The following is a 19,858-nucleotide window of genomic DNA, read 5'->3' on the forward strand; positions in this document are numbered from 1 at the left end:
CTGACAGTTAGTTTTCCGCGTTTGGCGAACGTTTTAAGTTCTCCAAGGAAAATTTTCATTGGAAATCACGGACTGTGTTCTAATAAACTAAAATATTCATCCAAATTGATCTCCACCAAATATTGACCATGCAAAACGTAAAAAATCCATCAATACATAAACAAGCGGAAAACCATCTGTCAAAATCGGAGCCCAGGGGGGGGATCGCCAAAAGCGCTATAACTACACCTCATTATACATTCCACCTTGGTCATACCTCTTTTTTACTGTGACAATTCTTCCATCGGCTTCGGAACGTACACAAATTGTCAATGTTTTGTAATTTTTACAATTTTTGGTAGCATTTTGCCGCCTCTGTGGGTTTTCAAAGAGGAAAAAGTACTTAATACCATCTCAAACTCGTTGCAAAGGGGTTAAGGTATGTGCCTGAATATTAAATAATTCCATTTGGTGTGTTTCCTATTAATTATTTTGTTATTTTAGGGCTCGCATCAATCGAACCATTCCACAGCACGGTAGAACACTCGTGGGGAATTCCCATTGCGGTTTCGTTGGTTTTTTCTATACTGATTGAAAAAGTATCGATCGCACATCCCTAAAAAATGAGTGCTAGCGAAGGTAAGCGATAGGTTATTGCCCTGTTTTTAATGATTTCTGATTTGAAATTTGCTTTTTCTTCCCACTTCATTTCCACGGGCAGAGCAACACGATCAGCAGCCGCGTGCCGATTCTCCCACGGTCGATGAAGAACGCCCACCAGGTGCGGGCGAGGTGGCCGAGCATGAGATCGTTAAGATGGAGGACGTAATCACGATCGATCCCGAGACGACCGAGGTCGATCTGAACCATGGCCGGATTGGGAAGATCGAGAATCTCGAACCTCTGACGAAGCTGGAACGGTGAGTGGGGGGCAATTTCAAAGGGTGAATCATGCCCCGTTTTAATGTCCATGTGATTCATCAACGCTCCCTTCAAAACTTTCAGACTATACCTGCGTTGGAATTTAATTAAAAAAATTGAAAATCTTGACCATCTGACGTCGCTGCTGGAGCTCGAGCTGTACGATAATCAGATCACCGAGCTGGAAAATCTGGACAATCTCGTCAATCTGGAGTACGTTACACCGGGATTATGCGATAAATAGAGTAGCTAACCGATTTGCTTTGTCAACAGAATGCTCGATGTCAGCTTCAACCGGCTGCACCAGATCAAGAACCTGTCCGCGCTGACCAATCTGCGCAAGCTGTTCCTGTGCGCTAATCGCATCTCGCTGATCGAAAACCTTGACCACTTTAGCAGTCTGACCATGCTGGAGTTGGGTGATAATAAGATAAGAGTAAGTGATGCCTTTACTAGAACGTTAATGCACTGTTTTTTTGGGAAATTATAATTATTTCCTTATTTTTAAATAGAAAATCGAAAACCTCGACAACCTGTCCAGCCTAACCCATCTGTACCTGGGCAAGAACAAAATTACGAAAATTGAAAATCTCGACAAGCTGGTCAAGCTGGAATGCTTGAGCTTGCAGTGTAACCGGCTAACGAAGATCGAAAACCTGGACCAGCTGGTCAATCTGACCGAGCTGTACCTGTCGGAGAACGGCATAGAGATGATCGAAAATTTGGACCAAAACAAACAGCTCGAAACGCTCGATCTGGCCAAGAACCGGATCAAGCGCATTGAAAACATTGAGCATCTGGAAATGCTGGAAGAATTTTGGGTAATGTTTTTTTTCCCACATTTAAATGTATTTGTTATCCTGTAACGTGATTCCATTTGTGTTATTTTTACAGATGAACGACAATGGCGTGTCGGAGTGGACGTGTGTGGATAAGCTGGCCAGCAACAAGAAGCTGGCAACGGTCTACCTGGAGCGCAATCCGGTAGCGAGCGACGTGAACTATCGACGAAAGCTAAAGCTGGCCGTGCCTTGGTTGCAGAAGATCGATGCCACGCTCTGTCGCTAGGAAGTGTGGTGTGAGTCTGTTTTATTTTTGTAATGCAGTTATAAATCAATTAAATAAAGGTAAGATCCAACAGGTGGATAGTATTAGGAGCCTATCTGGTTGAATTATAAAGGCATGGAATACGGAAAACTTTATTGCTAACTTAACACAAACATCAACCCGGGAATGTACTTCTATACTATAGAGGCATATTTACAAAACCCGCACGATTCGGTTGTACTTGGAAAGAACTTTTATTAACGCTCCTCTTTGTATGTAGGCGTGTTTGTTGCATTGGCAGAAAAATCGTGTCTAGCGAAATAATACCGAAGGGACTCCAAAAAATCCCTCCCTAACAAGCGGTTAGTGTATGATGAAGTGCGGTTATCCATAACGAACGATGATATCGCTCTGTCGTTAACACACAAACCCTCCGGGATGGTTGGAAGAGTTGGCCATGCTCGCCGTGTCTTTGCCTTCGCCATCGTTCGCCTCGATCGCTTGCAGTTCATCGTCCACGTCGTCATCCTCGTCGAACGATTGGCCCGTTACCCGTTTCAGCTCCATCCGGTAGCGTTGCATCTTGCTCTCCTGATCGGTCAGCAGTTCCAGCAGATCTTCCTGATCCTTGCGCAGCTTGTCCAGCTCGGTGCCGGATTCGTTCGCTTTACCTTCCGCCACACTGACACGCGTCCGCAGCTGATCCAGCTCACCCAGCAGCCGGCTATTTTCTGACTCATAGTAGGCTAGCTTTGCACGATCCGTTTGCTGCTCGAGCGACAGCATGGAGAGCCGCTTCTCGAGCACTTCCTGCTGATGATCGCCTTGTGCGGGCAGCAGATGGAGCGGGGAGGATGCCGAAGAGGAGAGCGTTTGCTGGCGCAAATCAGCCGCTGCCTGTAGTTGCGCTTTCAGCAGTATGTTCTGATCCTGCAGTTGCGCATTGCTCGATTGCGATTGTTCCAGCGCACCGGACAGCTCGCGCACTTTTGCTTCCTGGTGCGCGAGTTGCTGCTGTAGCGCCTGCAGTCGCGCGTCCTGCTCGCGTATGATGTCTTTATACTGCGCGACCAGCCCGGACGCTTCCTGGCTGAGCGTGAGCTCGGTAATGTTTTCCCCACCGGAGCTGAACCCGTTGACCGTTTTGGAGATGACCGCCTCGAGCGCTTTGAACAGTCGGCAGAATTCATAATCCAGCAGCAGATCGGTTGTGGCGGCGATGCGAATTTGTGGCTGTTTTGCGGATTTGCTGTAATTTTCGTGCTTGGACACTTCGCCCAGCTTTTTGTTGTACGTGTCGAGCCCGATGCGCTTCACCAGCAGCTGGCAGAGGAACTCGCGCTGATGCTCCTGCACGCTGTTATCGTTGAACTGGATGCAGATCCCCATCAGGAAGGCGCACAGCCCCTGCACCAGATACTCGTTGTCGCCGTGCTCGTTGGCGGAGATTTGCCCCGTCAGGTACGCGACCGTACCCGGGATGGAGAGGAATGTGCGCACCGCCAGCTGACAGTGGCTGAGCCACACGGACAGCAGCATCAGCAGCCCGACCTTGCTTTGGAATTTGCAGTTCGCCTGCTGCAGCAGCTGATTGCACTGCTCCAGCAGCGAGACCGGTTTGCTGGTGTGCGAAGTGGCCAGCACCACGCGCAACAGCTGCTCCTTTTGGGCCGGGTTTTCCAACAGTGCGTGGCTCATGGAGACGGCGGCGAACCAGTTCGACAGCGGATCGGTGCTGAACAGGCTCCGGCAGAGCAGCTGGCCGCTAGTGATGGATTGCGTCTGCTCCGAGGACTGTAGCAGCGTTTTGACGAGCGACGTCTGCCCGGCCTCGTTCCGGTAGAGATAGCTCTGGAAGCAGTACAGCACGGCACAGCGAAGCGAAAGCGGCTGCTTCTCGTTCACCATCGACATCAGCAGCAGCACGATCGCGGACAGTGGCGGATCGCACGGTGCCATGAACGAGTTGAAGTAGTCCTGATTCTGCCCATCGCCCCGAATCACCTCGGCGATCGTGTTGATCGTTTCGATCAGCAAATCCGGCGGCACTCCGCTGGCCATTATGATATTGCAGATGGCCGACAGCAACCCGGAGCTACGGATCGCCTTTTGGCAGGAGCTGATCACCTGCTGCGGATTGCTCGGGCAGACCAGTGCCCTGACCACCTGCAGCATGCAGTGCAGGTTGGAAACCTTTTGCGGGCTCATGCCCGCCTGGTCCTGATCGGTGGAGAGTTCCAGCATTGGCGCTAACCGCTGAATGTACGAACCTTCCTTGAAGAACTGCTGATTGCTCGGGTTGTTCTTGAGCAGGTTCAGCATCAGTATGAGACAATCCTCCACCACGATGCCACCGTCCGAGCAGCCCTCCTCCTTGATCACGTCCAGCAGTCGATCGAACGCGTTCTCGAACGCCACAATCTTCTGTATGTTTCCGTTGCCCTTCGTTAGCTGTATCATCAGCAGCAGTGCATCGTTCCGGATCACCTCCCGGCTGTCGATCAGCAGATCCATCATCTTCGACACGCCCATCGGGCTGACGAGCACTATCTCCTGTATCTCCTTCGGCCGGTTGGCGAGCAGATTCGTCAGCAGCTTAATCGCCGCCCACCGGACCCGGAAATCGTACTCCTCCAGGCACGCCAGCACCAGACACACATTGTCCGAGTTTTTGATGAAAATCTCCGTAAACTGCTCACCAATGTTGGCCGTCACGTTCGGGTTGTCTTCCTCCTCTTCGAACTGCTCGGGTGACGTTACATGGCACAGCGTGTCGAGACAGTACCCGATTATCTCGCAGTCCGTCCGATCGTTCTCGAGCACCTGGAGCATCGCGTTCATACCGATGCCTACCTCGATGCGATACTTTTTCGACAGGGCTTTCAGTGCACGACATGCATCGCGGCGGTCCTCCAGCAGGGTCGACGAAGTGACCCGTTCCACCAGCAGTTCCACCTGGGTAGAGGGAAAATGGTTGGTATGTTAGAACGGTTGGAAAATGCTTAACCCGGAAGGAAGGTACTACAGTCTGTTGGGCGGGGAGGGCGCATCTTACCGTTTCGGCACCGCTCGGCGCCTGGTTCGGTTGCTGCGAACCGAGCACCGTCTGTAGGCCACTCTTGAGGAAGTTCATCCCGGTGGCAAACAGACCAACACACAGTCCAACAATCCACTATTCGCGTCGTTTGTTGGTGGAAGCTTTGGGTACACGGGTAGGAATTTTCACATCCAGCTTTCCTTTTCCCTGCCACCTAAATGGTACACGTCAATATTTTCGGTGGCGATTATTTGTTTCTGTTTTGACAACTAAGGGGGCTGATAAGGTTGGGAGTTGTGCAGAAACGGCACATTGCTAGGATTCTCGGGTTGAAATCTGTTTCAGCACGAAGAAAAGGATTTCTCTTGGTTTGTTTGTAATTTTAAAAGCAAATATTTGCTTGTAATAACACCCGAGATCTATTAAATTGCGTATAAATGCGATGCTCACCAGCTGTTGATCCATCAAGCCGGATTTGAAATGCGCGTTTGACGTTAGCCGCTGACATGCTGAATTGCGTTAACAAATGTCAAACCGCAGCGGTGTTTGGTTTACAGGAAAATTACACATTACCCTGCATTGCAAAGGAAGGACTGCGCCCTGTGGTCTTAATTTTAATAACTCTGTGCTAGTACGAATAGTTTGTTTTAAAAGCGCAACCATGTCCGACATACAAATGCTGATCGATATGGGATTTCCCAAAGAGAAGGCGTAAGCATCCACAACAACCACCCCGGCCGCACTCATCGCTATTCTAACTCCCCTTTTTTTTACCTTTCCACCCGGGGGGCTCTATCCTCTTCCTCTGTTTTGCAGTGAACGGGCGCTCGAGGTGACCAACAACAAAGGGGTGGAACAGGCAATGGAGTGGCTGCTGGCCCATGCGGACGAACCACTGCCCCCAGCGTCGACGGTCGCCGCCGCCAGTGCTGCCGGCGACAGTTCCAGCTCCACGGCCGCGGGCGGTGCAACGACAGAACCCTCCACGGAGGAAGGTGCCGCCGCGGCTGAGGAACCCGTAGCAAAATCGCTCAAATGTGACGAGTGTGGCAAGCTGTTCAAATCCCAGGAGGAGGTCGAATTTCACGCTGCCAAAACGGAGCACAGCAGCTTCTCCGAATCGACCGAGGAGAAGAAACCGCTGACGGAGGAGGAGAAGAAGGCGCAGCTCGCCCTGCTGGAGGAGAAGATGCGCCGCAAGCGCCAGGAGCGGGAGGAGAACGAAAAGAAGGAAGCGATGGAGCGGGAGCGGCTGCGCATCAAGTCGGGCAAGGACATGCTCGAGGCGCGCCGCAAGATGGAGGAGCAGGAGATGAAGAAGCTGATGGACCAGCGGAAGCGCGAGAAGCTGGAAAGTCAGCAGGCGCGGGACCGTGTCCGGGCCCAGATCGAGGCCGACCGTGCCGCCCGCAAGGCCAAAGAATCTGGGTGAGTAGCGAGCTCTTTCGCGCGCTCTCGGGTGTCGAAGCGTTTGATGTGCAATGTGTGTGTTTTTTGTGAAATTTCAGCGAAACCACTGCCGTATCACCGACGTCCACAGCACCGGTTAGTAGTCCTCCGGCGGCAGCGGCGAACCCGACGTCCACCACCACCACTACTACGCCCACCAAACCGGCAGAGGCGAAAAGCTACACCACAGCCAAGATTGCGATCCGCATGATGGACGGGACGCAGCTCGTGCAGACGTTCCAGGCGGGCGAGCAGCTGGCGGCGGTGCGGCTGTTCGTGCAGCTGAAGATGGACTCGGTCGACGCGGCGTTCGGACTGATGACCAACTTCCCGAAGAAGGTGTTCACCGCGGAGGAGTACGAGATGCCGCTGGACAAGCTGGGGCTGGTACCGAACGCGGTGCTGATCGTGACGAAGGCACCGTAGTGCGTAGCTAGTAAGGATTAGATGTGTTTGTATAAATTCTCCTATACGAGTGTGCGATTCTCGGTTCGATTTCGGTTGTGTTTGTGCTTTGATTTGGTGGTGCAGTACGTGTATTAAAAGGCGGATCTTCCGGTCGCGTCGCGCGATCAGGCACTGATGTACATGATTGTTTGATGGGAAAATAGGTTCTCTTTTATTCAAAATGATCGTAATTTCCGTTCGTAGCTCAATTCGATAGAGGAGTGTAACAACTATCCGAACATAACCGTAAGCTATACGTTTTATGAAATGAATTGCATGGCCTTTACAAAAATAGTCCCTTCGAACAGAGGAACTTAAACAAGAATTACCTCAATCTCGGTCTTTCCATCGGAAATTTCGTACACCGTTTCGTAAACTACATCACGATCCATTTGCAAAACCTCCTTCTCCTCCTCCTCCTCCTGCTTCTTTGGTACAGCGTCCGGATAGAAGATGGGCTTGGCAGCGTTGCAGTTAGTAATCACCGTGCCCACCCGCGAGTTGGGCAGCACAATACGCTCCAGCCCAACGATCCCGTCGCAATCGGCCGACTGTAGCTGCTTGTCGAAACAGATGCGCACCTCGTTCAGAAACTGTTGGTGCGTCTTGCGGTCGAAAAAGCACTCGATCGCCACATTCTTCCCGTAGTAATCGTACAGTGCCTTGTTGAGCGTGGGCAGACTGTAGTTAAATCCGGGCTTAATGTCTCCGTTCGTAGCGAACGCGGCGCTCACGGAATGTTGCTCCAGCCAGCTCAAACCTTGCCCGAAGTATTTCGCCTCCGTGTTAAGCTGCTCGATCGCTTCGGCGGCACAGGTACCGTGCTTGAGCCATTCGTGCTCCCATAGCGAATCGTCCGGTTTGTTCTTCTCCACATTGACCCAGTGCGCCTCGAGCTGCGGCTCGATCGGGCTGAGCTGCGACACATCGAAAATGGCCGACTTGTTGCAGAAGGCGGGCCCGATCGTGTTTAGCTTCGTGGGCCAAATGCCATGGATCGTCCAGACGGTGGCCGGTGTCGGTAGGCCGCAGATGTGCTCTTTGCCCGTCTCACGCCACTCGTAGCAGGCGGTAATCGGCCAGCGTTGGGTGAAAATGAGCAAATCGAACTGATGGACCTGCTTGCCCTGCTCTACATCGGCGATCGAGTTTTCCTGTGAATCTTCATCATCGTATCTATTGCTGGTGGGGCGAAAAAAAAACACACACAAAGGTTATGATGTTGGGTATTAACAGATCAGTACAATAAATTACCTGTTTGGCGCAGCAAAACACAATTGCACGAACAATAATGCACAAATAATGCGAATGGGCAATTTCATCGCAGCAAAAAAGTGTTCGGTTCTATCTATTCCGTCTTCCGAGGGCCGGTTTGACAGGCGAAGCGAAGAAGATGCCACTCGCGATCGGTGATCGTGTGCATCAGTTCGTTCGCTTTGTTCGTAAATAGAACAGACGCGTAAAAGCACGAGCCATAAAACCGGAATGCAAGGAATGTTTTGACGTTCCCAAAGGGTGCCCAGCGATAAGCGCGTTTGGTGGACTTGTAACGGTTGCAATCAATAGAAAACAGTATTATCACACGGATTGGCAATCAACGGCGACTGTTGCTTGTTTGTTTGTTAATGTTGAGTGTGATATGAAGCTCATTTTTAAACGATATAATTAAAAAAGTATTTTTTCATATTTTTTTGATGGATTTACATGCTAAGGAGTATCGAACGTAACAAAAAACTCTGCACCATAGCACATGTTTATTGCAAGTCTTTACAAGCCTCATTAAATTGTGTAGAAGAGTTTCACAAGAAAAGAAAAAAACATAAACTTGCATTTTAAAATATCTTTTATAAGAAACTTGTTGCTTTTAGTACCCTATAACATTAGATTTAGTCTATGTAGCATTCCCTCCTTCAATAGATTCAATCCACCAGTAGAGCAAGGAAGCTGAGTAGAAGAATTTTAACAAATCCTGCCATAACCAGAGCCACCAAACACATTAAATTTGCTAAATTTTGCTTACGATACATTAGGCTCTTACGGTGAAATATAAATATGTGAAGAATTATTTCACTTAGAAAGTGGATTGCTTTCCCATTTGTAATCTTCCGTGCCAGTGCACAAACAACAATAGTTTGGTGGTAGTTAGTAGAAGAGGATTGTGTTTTATCTATATAATAGTAATAAATTTCTGTTTCCTATTTTTGAACCCGCATTCAATGTGTGTGTGTTTAATATGTTAGGCGCCTTGGTTTAGTAAGTGCAAATTTAATCTCAATCTCCCTACGCTTTCTAGTATGCAAAACCAATATTCAATATGGTTGTAAATAAATTCGAAATACTCACTCATCGCACTCGCACACACACACACACTCCGTTCAATTTATGTATAAAAAAAAGTTTCTATACAAACACAATGAATATTATAGCTAATTGGAAAAAAGCAGAAAAACACACTTGTATGCCAAACCAAAAAAAAGTAATAACTATTCAGCAAAATTTTAAATCAACAGGGAACCAATTACGCAATCTCCCGTTTCCAGCTATGGAACCATCCATCTTTTTTCATTATCACCGGAAAGCCGGAAAGACAAAATCACGTGAAAACTCAAATCGAAGGAGTAGAGTTGGATGAGCCCGACTTGTCCAGGCTGAGCCGAACGTCCTTGTCGTTGAGAAAATCGTGCTGATTCGTCTGCTCGTAACGGTTCTCGATGTTGATCTGCTGCAGCAGCGCAGCTTGCGATTCACGGGCACCAACTAAAAATACGCTCTCCTAAAGGATTGAGATGTTGAGAAGAAATGTAATCATGTTAAATTGCATATAAATCATTGCATATAAAGTTCATTCTACGGTACGGTAAAGAGAAAATTTCTTTCCTTTACGCAAGAGATCAACGATTCGATCATTTCGTCACATGGCTTCACTCGCTCGTTGTTTGCTATTTTCTTGTGATTTTTTTTGTTTGCAGTCTACAGCAAACACAGCACAACATTAAACAAATATTCTGTAGACGCATCACGCATGGCACGTTCACTACATTTAATAATGCAATTCGACTGCACCAAAAGACACACACACACGTGACAACTGTAACTAAAGAACATATGTTGGAAACACAATCACGACGACGATACATGGAGTTTCCCTTGCCGGACAAGACGATAAAGGCCATAGGACAGGAGTAGACGATAAGGCAGCATCCGGTTGAACGAATAATGAAGAACGGTTGAACGGAAAGGAGAGACACGCACACAACAGCACATACACATCATTGTCAGTAAAAGCGATCGAAGAAAGCAAAATGTTCCCGATTTCCGAACACAATGTTCACAGCAGCTAGTAAATATACTGCTAGAAACTATTGCTTGTTTGTTACAACTTCTACAGCGGGCTGTTGCGATACCGTAACACCCGCCGAACTGTTCGCACTAACAGCACCACCACCACCATCACCCTCCAGCTGCAATGATAGGCGCACGCATCAGGGGGAGAGAAATAAAGAGAAGAAACATTGTACAACACACATTCTGTAGTTGAAATGTTGAAGAGCAATGGGGTAAGCGTTTTTAGGTGGATGATGACAAAATGGTGAAAAGATACTCAAACCCCAACGGGAGCAAGCGTGTAGAAGTGGCGCACCAGGGGCAGCAAAACCATTGCAATGAGGCAAAACGGTGAAATGAAGAAAGCGATACACCCAAAAGATGGTTTAACACTCAGGACGTAACTAAAACAAGGGACAACTAAGACAAGACATCACACATCGGATGAACAGAGGGGTTTATGGAAGTTGCATTGTAACTACTTACAGGATGGCAGTTTTGCTTTGTCCTTTAAACCATTTTGATTTAAACCCTTAAATGTTTTAAATAAATTCATAAAACGAGATTTAACAGAAAACAAGACAATCGAAATATAAAAATAATTATGAATTTGTGAAATTTCCAAACAAAATAGCTAATGACCCAGATGCGGGAGATCGAACAAAACAAACATATAACAAAAACACACAAAAAAGACGAATGAAGACAACAAGACGAAATGTAAAGTCATACAAAAAAACATTGTAAAACGAAAAAGAAAACAGCAAGCAACTTGTTTTTTGTTTAGCAATCAACTCGAGCCAATGAATGAAAGAAGCATCGATAGAAATGAACGATCATGATCATACCAACAACGTAGCAGCGAGATCGAGCAAAAGATCGTGCACTGGGGAAGCAGAGCAGTAGCCACTGTCTGTGAACGCATCCTGCCACCCGTCACACCACCTACCTTGACCGCCTTGTCCGAGTATATATCCATCTTGTCGTAGATGATGGCATGGATACCAAGGCTCTTTAAATGCTTTATCGTATCCTTACAGTTATTGTCATCGCCCCAGCAGAAGATAATCAGACCGCGTTCGGTTGCCAGGTTCACCTAAGAAACAGGTAGCGAATTAGTGATACAGTTCACGAATTCACCGTACGAGCATGCCTTCCCGCTTACCTGAGTTTGATCGCGCAGCAGATCCTCCGTGTGTGCCACAATGCCCAGCAGCTCGGTTGCGTACGCGTTGCGCACCGCCATCTCGATCGAGTTGCAGCGTGGGTCGTGGTAGCTCGGGTAACGGCTGGTAACACCGAGCGTTAGGAACATCACCGGGTACAGGTTCTGCTTCAGCCGCAACATCGTGCAGATGTCGGCATCGAAGCAGGAAAACACGATCCGACGCTGGCCGGCCTTCTCGAGCACCACGCGCAGTATGCAGTCGACGTACAGGTTCGAATCGAAGTTCAGATCCGACTCCATCCGGCCGTCCTTCAGCTTCTGGGACCACTTGATTTCGATGTTGAAGCCACAGTGCGGATCGATCTGGTCGAGCGCTTCGGCCAGCTGCGGGAACGGTTGGTGCTCCTCCAGATCCTCGTCGAAGAATTTGGCCTCACGATTTCGGCCCTCCACCACGTGGTAGACCTGTTTATTGATCCGTTGGTTTGTGAATTTTCAGTGCCGGAAGGAGGAGTAGGAGGAGGTCAACAATGTTATAATCGTGCATTGCACTACCAGCAAAATACTCTGATGTACCACACAGTGGTGGTGGTGGTGATGGTTGATTGATAAATTTTTAAGATTTTTTTCTCGTTACGATTATGTACCATTCAATGCGATTGCTTGGAACCATCGGGAAAGAATGAGTGGCTTGGCTGCCCCGAAAAGGGAGAGCCGCAACGCGGACGCTATGAGTAGGAAAAATGTAATTACATTTACCTTAAGAGTCCTCAGCTGTTCTAGCGTGAGCTCGCGCATCGGCAGCTCCAGCATGTCGTTCGATTCGAGCGTGGTTTTGCGCTTCAGCGACACGTAGATGTCGAAATCGTGATAGATCACCGGGACCAGATCCTTGCTCAGCTGCACGTCGAACTCCACCATATCGGCACCGTGCGCCACCGCCTTCTTGAGCGACGCGATCGTATTCTCGCGGATCACGTTGCCATCGCTCGCCTTGAAGCTGGTGCCCGAGCCGCGATGGCCCACATCCAACCCGGTCCAGCGCTTGTTCCAGTACCGGATGTACGACCGCTCGAGCGTACAGCGCGACGGTAGCAGCGGCGTCACCTTCAGGTACTCGATGCGCATCATGCCGAGCGGGCGATGTTTGCTCGCGCACGTAACCGGCAGCTCCAGGATGCCTTCGGATTTTTTCAGAAAGTTGGGCAAAATGTAATGATACCCCAGATGGTACGGCGGTTCGTCCTCCTTCGACTTGGAGCTGTACGTGTACAGGTCGACGAGATAGGCCACGTTCTCCGGCTCCGCCACGGTCACGTTGAAGATCAGAAAGTCGTCCTTGTGGTAAGGACAGCCGAACTGTGACTGCTGCTCGTAGCAAGCGCTCGGGTTGCGCAGCGAGGTCACCTCGGTGAAGGAGTACGTGGTCATCGATTCGGTACCGTTCTCGCGCGTATCGTTCGATAGCGACTCTTCCAGCAGCGAGGAGAGATTTTGCGATTCCGCATTAATGCGCAGATTCATCGTCGTTATCTGGAAACAAGCATGGGTTAGGGGGGAATTAGAATTCGCATAACGCACTTCTCCTATGCTCGTCCAACACGCTCGACCAGCTTACCTTCACGTACAGCAAACGATTCTTGATGCGCTCCTTCACCGAGAACGGGTTATCGAAGAACTTAAACTGCATGATGGTTTCGGTGGTGAGCCAACCCTTGTCCAGCTTGATCGTACCATCAATGTCGCCGAGCGTGTCGATCTTTGGTTGTACCTTTTCCTTGCTGCCGTTCGCTTCCTCCTCGGCCAGATCGATCGGCACCTGCCGGGGCACGAGGTGGGTTTCGAAGCGCCGCACATGCACATTACCGCTGGTCGGATCCACCGAGCAGATCAGGTAACGATACTTTACGGAAGCATCCCGGGGTAGTTCTGTCTCCAGCCGCCAGATGGTGCTGTCGCCATCTAGAAGAATTTGATAATGGAAATGGTTTGTTGTTAGTTCTCCTAGAAAATAAACGCAGCGATGAGTGCAATTTATTCATTTTTATTTAAAATCTTGAGCGCTTGTTGTAGCACTCGTCATGCGCGAGCAAGGGCGCACTGTTTGTTGTGCGGCTTATTGGCACAATCGAATTAACCCACTTGAATGTCGCGACTCGTGCTGAATGAAATCAAATTGTGTACATACAATTCAATTCCCTTGTCGGTGCACCACGGGAGGCATAAAGCGTGTTTTGCTGCCGTTGGCAATAAATGAGGATTGTTTGGAAGAAAAAATGCAGTCGCTATAGCTTTCGTTTCACGGTGCAATTGTGGCTTACACGCGTTATGTGTCGAATTTATGGAAGTAACAATCTGGCGCAAAATAAAATAATAACGCTCACACAACTGCACGAACACGCCACGCCGGTGATGATTTCTATGCGTCCACTTGGGTGAAAATGGGTCACTACCGGTTGTCACCATCATCATCAATTTCCATAATAGAGAAAGGAAGCGAAACGGTCTGTCATCTGTTAACCGGTTTAAAAAAAGAGCATCCCACTACCCCACGAAGGACGAGTTGTCTGGGAGGGCAGGGTTTATGTCCCGCCGTCTACACTGTTCTTTCCGTTTTATTTATTGTTCTATTTAGCATAGAAACACACTGGAAAGGGTGGCAGAACAATGTGTTGTCGTCGGCAAAATGTATAAAAATTCATATCCCGCCCCTCACCGACACTCGGGGTGATAACAGCATAAAAAACCTCACCCCCTCTCTTTCTTGCTGTATGGTAATTTAAGTGGTGAATCAAGCGATTTGAACTTGTTCTTGCTTGAAGTTTCCCGTAAAAACCTGCACACCCACCAAGAGAGCGTCGCGTCGCCTTTTGAGGTCAAACACCTGACTGATGAGTGGTTCAGGGGCGATGGATTCCCCCCTCCCCTTTCAAGAGCCCTGTTGTAAGCATAAACTTGACACATCGGGGCTGTGACTGGCCGGTCTTGAACTTGAATGCTTATTAGGCATTCGCACGTGGACACGGGGACGTCAGTAGCAGACAGTACAGTCAGTGTGAACAAAACAACAGTACGACTTGGCTTGTGATAGGATTTATGAATTTTTGGTTGAAGGTCCTTCCTTCAAACTCTACCCTAGAGATGAAGATCGTCACGAACAGGTTTAAGATGTTGCTCTACCACAAATTGGGGTTTTTGTTTTGTGAGAGTTGTTTGAATATAATTAACGCACTATGGTCGTTCATTTTATTAGCCGACCCGTGTCCGACTGTCACACTGATAAAAGGAGTATGGGGTATCCCCATAACCGTGCTCCTTCTACCTTGGCCTTGTTTCCCCGAGAGATAGAGAGAGAGAAAGCCCTGGAAATGCAAACTTAAACTTGATCCACACAAACAGGCCGCCCGGTGGCGTTAAACAAATAAACATAAAAAAGTACCCCCCCATTCTATGGCGGGGAATTCCCACCGCGGCCGACAGTACAACCACACACGCAACTTGATCGTCATCGATCGGTCCTTCCCGCAGTACTTCCACGGTAGCGTCTTACGTCCGGGCGTCCTACGGGCGGGAGGAGATTAACCGCTACTGGGCGCAGGCACAGCTTCTTGGCCTCTCCCCACATTGCTGCTGCGATTACAATCCGCGTAGTGTGCATGTGATCGTAAGAACGTAAACTCTATGCGATCCGCGATCGCGCACGTATATTGGTGGGATTCCTGAGCCCCTCAGCGGTTTCGCCTGCTGGCTTTTGGAATATTGGTGAGTCTATTATCAAGCCACGCAACCGGTCCCTGTCTGTGTGCGCTCAGTAGGGCAGACCACCGCCGGCAAAAGTGTGGGTTTTGATAATCTTGCGGGTATTTTTTGCGTGTGTGTCGGATTAAAATTCTGCGTACCACCAGCCAGTGCCGTGAGGCCGTAAAGCCGCGTTCGGAAGTTAGTTGTACGGTACACAATGAGGTGGTTAGTTTGTTTGATCGTGTCCTGGTGCTCGCTGGTGCCGTTGGGGGCTACCGTAGGTCAGTCGCTCAACAGTGGCGATTCGTGCCAAACACCGTCCGGCACGGCCGGGACCTGTGAGCCTGTGAAAAACTGTTCGTACGTGCGGAAGATTCTCAAGAGTCCGGACTTTTCGCACTACGACACGACCTATCTGGATACGCTCAAGTGTGGCGATTTGATGGTGCCTATGCGCAAAAAGCCAATTCCACTGGTGAGTGACCTCTCGAGAGAGCTGCTAATTGTCGAGACTGGCTAAGCGTTTTTTTTTGTTTTGCTCCTCTGTTCCTCTGACCTCATCGGGTTTTAGCTGTGCTGTCCAAAGTTTAGCAATTCACCTACGTGCGGCGCTCAGCAGCTGGCGGATCGGATCTACTTCGGCGAGGAAACGGAGCGTGGCGCACATCCTTGGGCAGCGCTGCTGTTTTACAATGTCGGCCGGAATCGAACCGTGCCCAAGTGCGGTGGTGCGCTCATTTCCGAGCGATACGTGATAACGGCTGCACACTGCACCGTGGACAAACCAAACTGGAAGCTGTGAGTTGATGAGAGGAGAGCAGTGAGATGGAGCTCGGCTTGTTTTGTATGGGTGGAGTCTCGCCTCTTCACGCTGTAGTCGTATCAAATCTCACCAAACCGTTCCTTCCCAGGCTTTACGTGCGGTTCAACGAGTTCAACACAAGCAGTGCGGATAATTGCACCACGGAGAACGATGAGGTCATCTGCCGGGAGGATTACGCGGTGGAATCGATCGTACCGCACCCCGAGTACGACATGCACAACATTTCCCGTCCGAACGATATCTGTATCCTGCGGCTCGCCAGCGATGTCACGTTCAATGACTACGTGCGGCCAATTTGTTTGCCCTTCGATCCGGACGTTCAGCAGCTCCCGATTGTGGATGAAATCTTCACCGTCACCGGTTGGGGTGAAACCGAAGACCGTAAGTGATGTCACACTTGGCGGAGGGAACTTTATCTGCGTTTTATACTCAAAACCGAATTGGTCTGCATGTATCCGTGTGTTTTGCAGGAAGACCCAGCGATACACAGAAGCACGTGGAGCTGCCCGGGCTGGAGCACGAGGCGTGCAATTCGGTGTACGCGGTGGCCAACGTAACCCTGTCGGACAAGCAGCTGTGCATCGGTGGGCTAAATGGTTCCGATTCCTGCCGGGGAGACTCCGGTGGACCGCTGATGCGGGAAGTTCGCGGTGGTTGGTTTCTAATAGGTGTCGTTAGCTTCGGGGCCCGGTTTTGCGGCACGCAGAACTTGCCGGGAGTGTACACGAATGTGGCGAAATATTTAGACTGGATGGAGACGGTTATGTTTGTGGAGCGATATTTGTAAACCGTGATAGGCAATAAAGTATGATATGCTTTCTACTATGTGGACACAGTGAAATCATCCCTAAGATTCATCACAGACGAAGCACTCCCGTAATCTTAAAACTAGCACAAAACTAATGACTCGTCTTCCCAAAGTGACCTTACATGCCGTACTTACCATTTTCCGGGCGCAACTGTACGCACTGCTCCGGGTCCCAGTTGCCAAGCGCGTCACAGCTGCCTGTGATGGCGATGGTTTCGTCCTTCAGCAAATCGTACGTCACTAGCACGCGGAACGTGTACGGCCGGTCGCCAGCGGTCGTGGATTGCTTTGGTTTTTTCACGGACGCTTCCGACTTCTGCGAGGCGGCGGTGGACGACGATGGATCCTTTCCTTCGGCATTTTCCTCTAAAAACCACCAGCGCTGCATTTTGTTTGTTGTCTGTTGTGTGTGTTTTCTACGAACAACTTATCAAGAGCACTGAAATAAGGAAAATGAATGTGTAAATTTTAATATATTTATAAGAAGAAATGAGGTAAACAATATTCAACCAACACAAACTGACACAAAGACACGATTGTTTCTACCAAACAGCAAAGCGTTTCAACGACTGATAGCCCAGATGGACTTCAGTTACCGCGCAGGTCGTCGTCGGTGGGGGTTTGCGAATGCTGATAATGAGCGAGCCGTTTGGGGCAGTCGAAGGTATACTGTAACAGATAGCTGTGGACGCTGGATGAGTGGCGCCACTGACCAATCACTTGCTTCCGGGGTTGAATTGTTGGTTTGGTGGAAATCGATTTCCAATGAGGGTGCTGCCAGTTTGTTTGGAAGTGTGCGGTCTTTGGACCGTCATGCTGTTACGGCCATGGTTCACATACAGTAAGAAACTGATAAACAATCCAATAGGAGACCATGCATGCGTTCCCATCAACGGCCAAGGGCCACCAACCAACAAGTGTATATCACGTGTAGTTATGTTATCAACCAGAGCAAATAAAGTGAGGCGCGTTCGGGCGAATGAATTAATCTCAAATATACTGCGAGGCCACATTTGTTGAGGAGTGGTTGACAACAGGCCGAGCGACGAAAATGGTTCCTATAATTACCGACCTCATGGGGGTGGTGCGCAAAGCAAGGTCTTCAGGCACCAAGCGAGGGATGATATCGGCCAATAAACAATCGATAGCCCGTTGGCATTGTTGTCGCGTAAAGCAATTGCTATTTTTTATTGAAAGAGATACGATTGGACATGAGGCAAGTGCAGCGCAAGCCAGGTGATCGGCGAGTTATCGAACGATCCTTAGCTTTCACTTAGTCATGGTGGTGAGAAAATAAATGCTCGCCTAAATATATCTTTCCTCGCCACATTGCCCCCTTCACACAGCACAGACTGTCCACATGGCGAAACAAGCCCGCGTGTGTTGTAAAACACTCCCGTACAAAGAGTGTTGATCGCCGATGGCACTTTTGGCCATTCAACTTGCGCAAGCAGGAAATGCATATCAGCTACTAGGCGCGCGGACCAAACTAGATTGGTGGCGCAGCGTGTGCCGCTTTTGGCGCGAGAAGCGTAAACAGTGTGTACCGCCGGCGGCCGCTCGACCCGGCAGCATGCAAGTCACGTGAGGGACAGAGCGGTGTGCCGGCGACGACGACCACGAGTGTCGACCGAACTTCGGAGTGTTGGTGTGATCATGCGCTCGGCAACGGGCACAAACTCTACAAACCGGTTTTCCGATCAAAACATTCACTTTCTCCTCCTTCTGTTGCCTCTCGCAGCATGCATTGGTGGATGGAATCGATGGAACCGTTTCCCGTCATGACAGGCAGCAGTGGCGCATTCCAAAGGGAGGTTGGTTGGGGGGTAAGGTAAATTAACGCAACCATCCGGTGGTGCATTTAATTACATTCAAAGTATCGCGCCACTTCGCAGCTTTGCACGGTATAATCGGTGTGGCAATGGTGGTGATAAGGTACGGCAAAACGAGATATCCTTCAAGGGAGGCGTTACGGTGGGTTCTTCTGTTGCAGGGTCAGAACGAAACCGTGCTAGTTGCTCCTATTCAAGTAGTCCTTGAACACGAATAATGCGCACAGATGAAACCAGATTACCATGGAGCTGTGGCAGAGTTGCATAACTTATCGTCCTCCACACACGCTAGCCAGGTTCCTTCCTTCTACATGGCCGTGAAACATGGCAGTTTGAATTAAAAAAAAACACATTCGTTTGGCGCATTTCAAAGCCCCTGCTCATGAAACACCAAACAAGCATACCAATCGTGCTGTCTCGTGACACATTTTTCTTACCTTCTTTGGTATCGTGGGCAAAATTGGAAGACGATTTGTGTCGCGAGCGATCCTTTGTTTACGTTTGTTTCTTCCCTTTGCACAAACACACTGGGCCCTTTGGCACGATAAGAAAATGCCAGTCTTTGCACAACTGGCGCGCACACTCACACAGACTTCTTTGTTGTTGCACAAAATTTGGTTCAAATTAATAAACAACACAGCGCGCACAGGCAGGAGCACAAGGGCAAAGGGCTAAAAAAAGATGTAAAAAACAGCACACTTAGATGGCGAACTTTGGTAGCAACAAGGAACAAAAACAACTCCGATGCACACGGGACTACAGTGGGAGCGCGAAGGAATTCTGCATCATGGTAGTACCCGAGCAACCGATACTGTTGACACGAAAAACAAAAACTCATCCCCAATGCTGGCAAAGCCAGAAGGGAGTATTTACTGAGGAGGATAATTATCTTCCTGTAACACCACAACCGACCGTGACGTGTCGTTTTCGCGTGCACGACGAAAAACAGCACAATTCGAACTGTGTTGCTGCTTCCCACACTGCTGGGTTGATGTTTCTTGATCGCAAAAACCTACCGATAATAGCAAACACCGCAAACGACACTGCACCTATTTTGCCCACCGATCCTATCCGGGCACACTAACAACGTACGGTCATTGTTTTCCCACGAAATATAAAAAAAATAAAGGAAACGTTTTTGTACTGCGTGTTTTCTCACAGAGACAAAAACGCGAGGCCCCCTCACGCGACAACGAGTTGGAGAGATCAGTTTGGGAAAACAGCAACACAACCCGAACCCCGAATGTGACGACATCCCCCGTCCCCTCTAGGGGGATCTGTC

General features: G+C 49.2%; 6 protein-coding genes across 10 annotated transcripts; 3 read left to right on the forward strand and 3 right to left on the reverse strand.

The window, feature by feature from the left end:
- The first annotated feature begins 247 nt into the window (after nucleotides 1-247).
- LOC1279257 (protein phosphatase 1 regulatory subunit 7) lies at nucleotides 248-2,079 on the forward strand. Its single transcript, XM_318952.5, has 7 exons — nucleotides 248-418; nucleotides 484-618; nucleotides 701-899; nucleotides 985-1,113; nucleotides 1,174-1,336; nucleotides 1,413-1,721; nucleotides 1,795-2,079. The coding sequence occupies exons 2-7, from the start codon at nucleotides 603-605 to the stop codon at nucleotides 1,966-1,968; spliced, it is 990 nt and encodes a 329-aa protein (XP_318952.4). The 5' UTR covers nucleotides 248-418; nucleotides 484-602; the 3' UTR covers nucleotides 1,969-2,079.
- Nucleotides 2,080-2,177: 98 nt separating this feature from the next.
- On the reverse strand, nucleotides 2,178-5,460 carry LOC1279258 (general vesicular transport factor p115). Its single transcript, XM_061653630.1, has 2 exons — nucleotides 5,003-5,460; nucleotides 2,178-4,902 (listed from the first exon to the last, which is right to left on the reverse strand). The coding sequence occupies exons 1-2, from the start codon at nucleotides 5,078-5,080 to the stop codon at nucleotides 2,365-2,367; spliced, it is 2,616 nt and encodes an 871-aa protein (XP_061509614.1). The 5' UTR covers nucleotides 5,081-5,460; the 3' UTR covers nucleotides 2,178-2,364.
- Nucleotides 5,461-5,505: 45 nt separating this feature from the next.
- LOC1279259 (UBX domain-containing protein 1) lies at nucleotides 5,506-7,071 on the forward strand. The gene is made up of 3 exons (XM_061653636.1): nucleotides 5,506-5,695; nucleotides 5,801-6,412; nucleotides 6,493-7,071. Exons 1-3 carry the CDS (start codon nucleotides 5,511-5,513, stop codon nucleotides 6,857-6,859), a joined length of 1,164 nt encoding a protein of 387 aa, XP_061509620.1. The 5' UTR covers nucleotides 5,506-5,510; the 3' UTR covers nucleotides 6,860-7,071.
- Nucleotides 7,029-8,271, reverse strand: LOC1279260 (ribonuclease Oy). Its single transcript, XM_318955.4, has 2 exons — nucleotides 8,135-8,271; nucleotides 7,029-8,062 (listed from the first exon to the last, which is right to left on the reverse strand). Exons 1-2 carry the CDS (start codon nucleotides 8,200-8,202, stop codon nucleotides 7,195-7,197), a joined length of 936 nt encoding a protein of 311 aa, XP_318955.4. The 5' UTR covers nucleotides 8,203-8,271; the 3' UTR covers nucleotides 7,029-7,194.
- On the reverse strand, nucleotides 7,029-19,729 carry LOC4578031 (glycerophosphocholine phosphodiesterase GPCPD1). 5 transcript variants are annotated; one of them, XM_061653632.1, is made up of 7 exons: nucleotides 19,593-19,729; nucleotides 16,880-17,183; nucleotides 12,991-13,334; nucleotides 12,132-12,905; nucleotides 11,370-11,837; nucleotides 11,154-11,300; nucleotides 7,029-9,653 (listed from the first exon to the last, which is right to left on the reverse strand). In XM_061653632.1, the coding sequence occupies exons 2-7, from the start codon at nucleotides 17,130-17,132 to the stop codon at nucleotides 9,486-9,488; spliced, it is 2,154 nt and encodes a 717-aa protein (XP_061509616.1). In that variant the 5' UTR covers nucleotides 17,133-17,183; nucleotides 19,593-19,729; the 3' UTR covers nucleotides 7,029-9,485. The 5 variants fall into 5 exon arrangements, with proteins under 5 accessions (XP_061509616.1, XP_061509615.1, XP_061509617.1 ...); XM_061653631.1 differs by lacking the exon at nucleotides 19,593-19,729 and adding an exon at nucleotides 19,014-19,145; XM_061653633.1 differs by lacking the exon at nucleotides 19,593-19,729 and adding an exon at nucleotides 17,269-17,590.
- On the forward strand, nucleotides 14,425-16,765 carry LOC1279262 (CLIP domain-containing serine protease B15). The gene is made up of 4 exons (XM_318957.6): nucleotides 14,425-15,588; nucleotides 15,685-15,911; nucleotides 16,025-16,317; nucleotides 16,407-16,765. The coding sequence occupies exons 1-4, from the start codon at nucleotides 15,331-15,333 to the stop codon at nucleotides 16,721-16,723; spliced, it is 1,095 nt and encodes a 364-aa protein (XP_318957.6). The 5' UTR covers nucleotides 14,425-15,330; the 3' UTR covers nucleotides 16,724-16,765.
- Nucleotides 19,730-19,858: the final 129 nt, after the last annotated feature.

This window comes from Anopheles gambiae, chromosome 3 (assembly GCF_943734735.2).
Source record: "Anopheles gambiae chromosome 3, idAnoGambNW_F1_1, whole genome shotgun sequence".
Classification (NCBI taxonomy): Eukaryota; Metazoa; Arthropoda; class Insecta; order Diptera; family Culicidae; genus Anopheles; species Anopheles gambiae.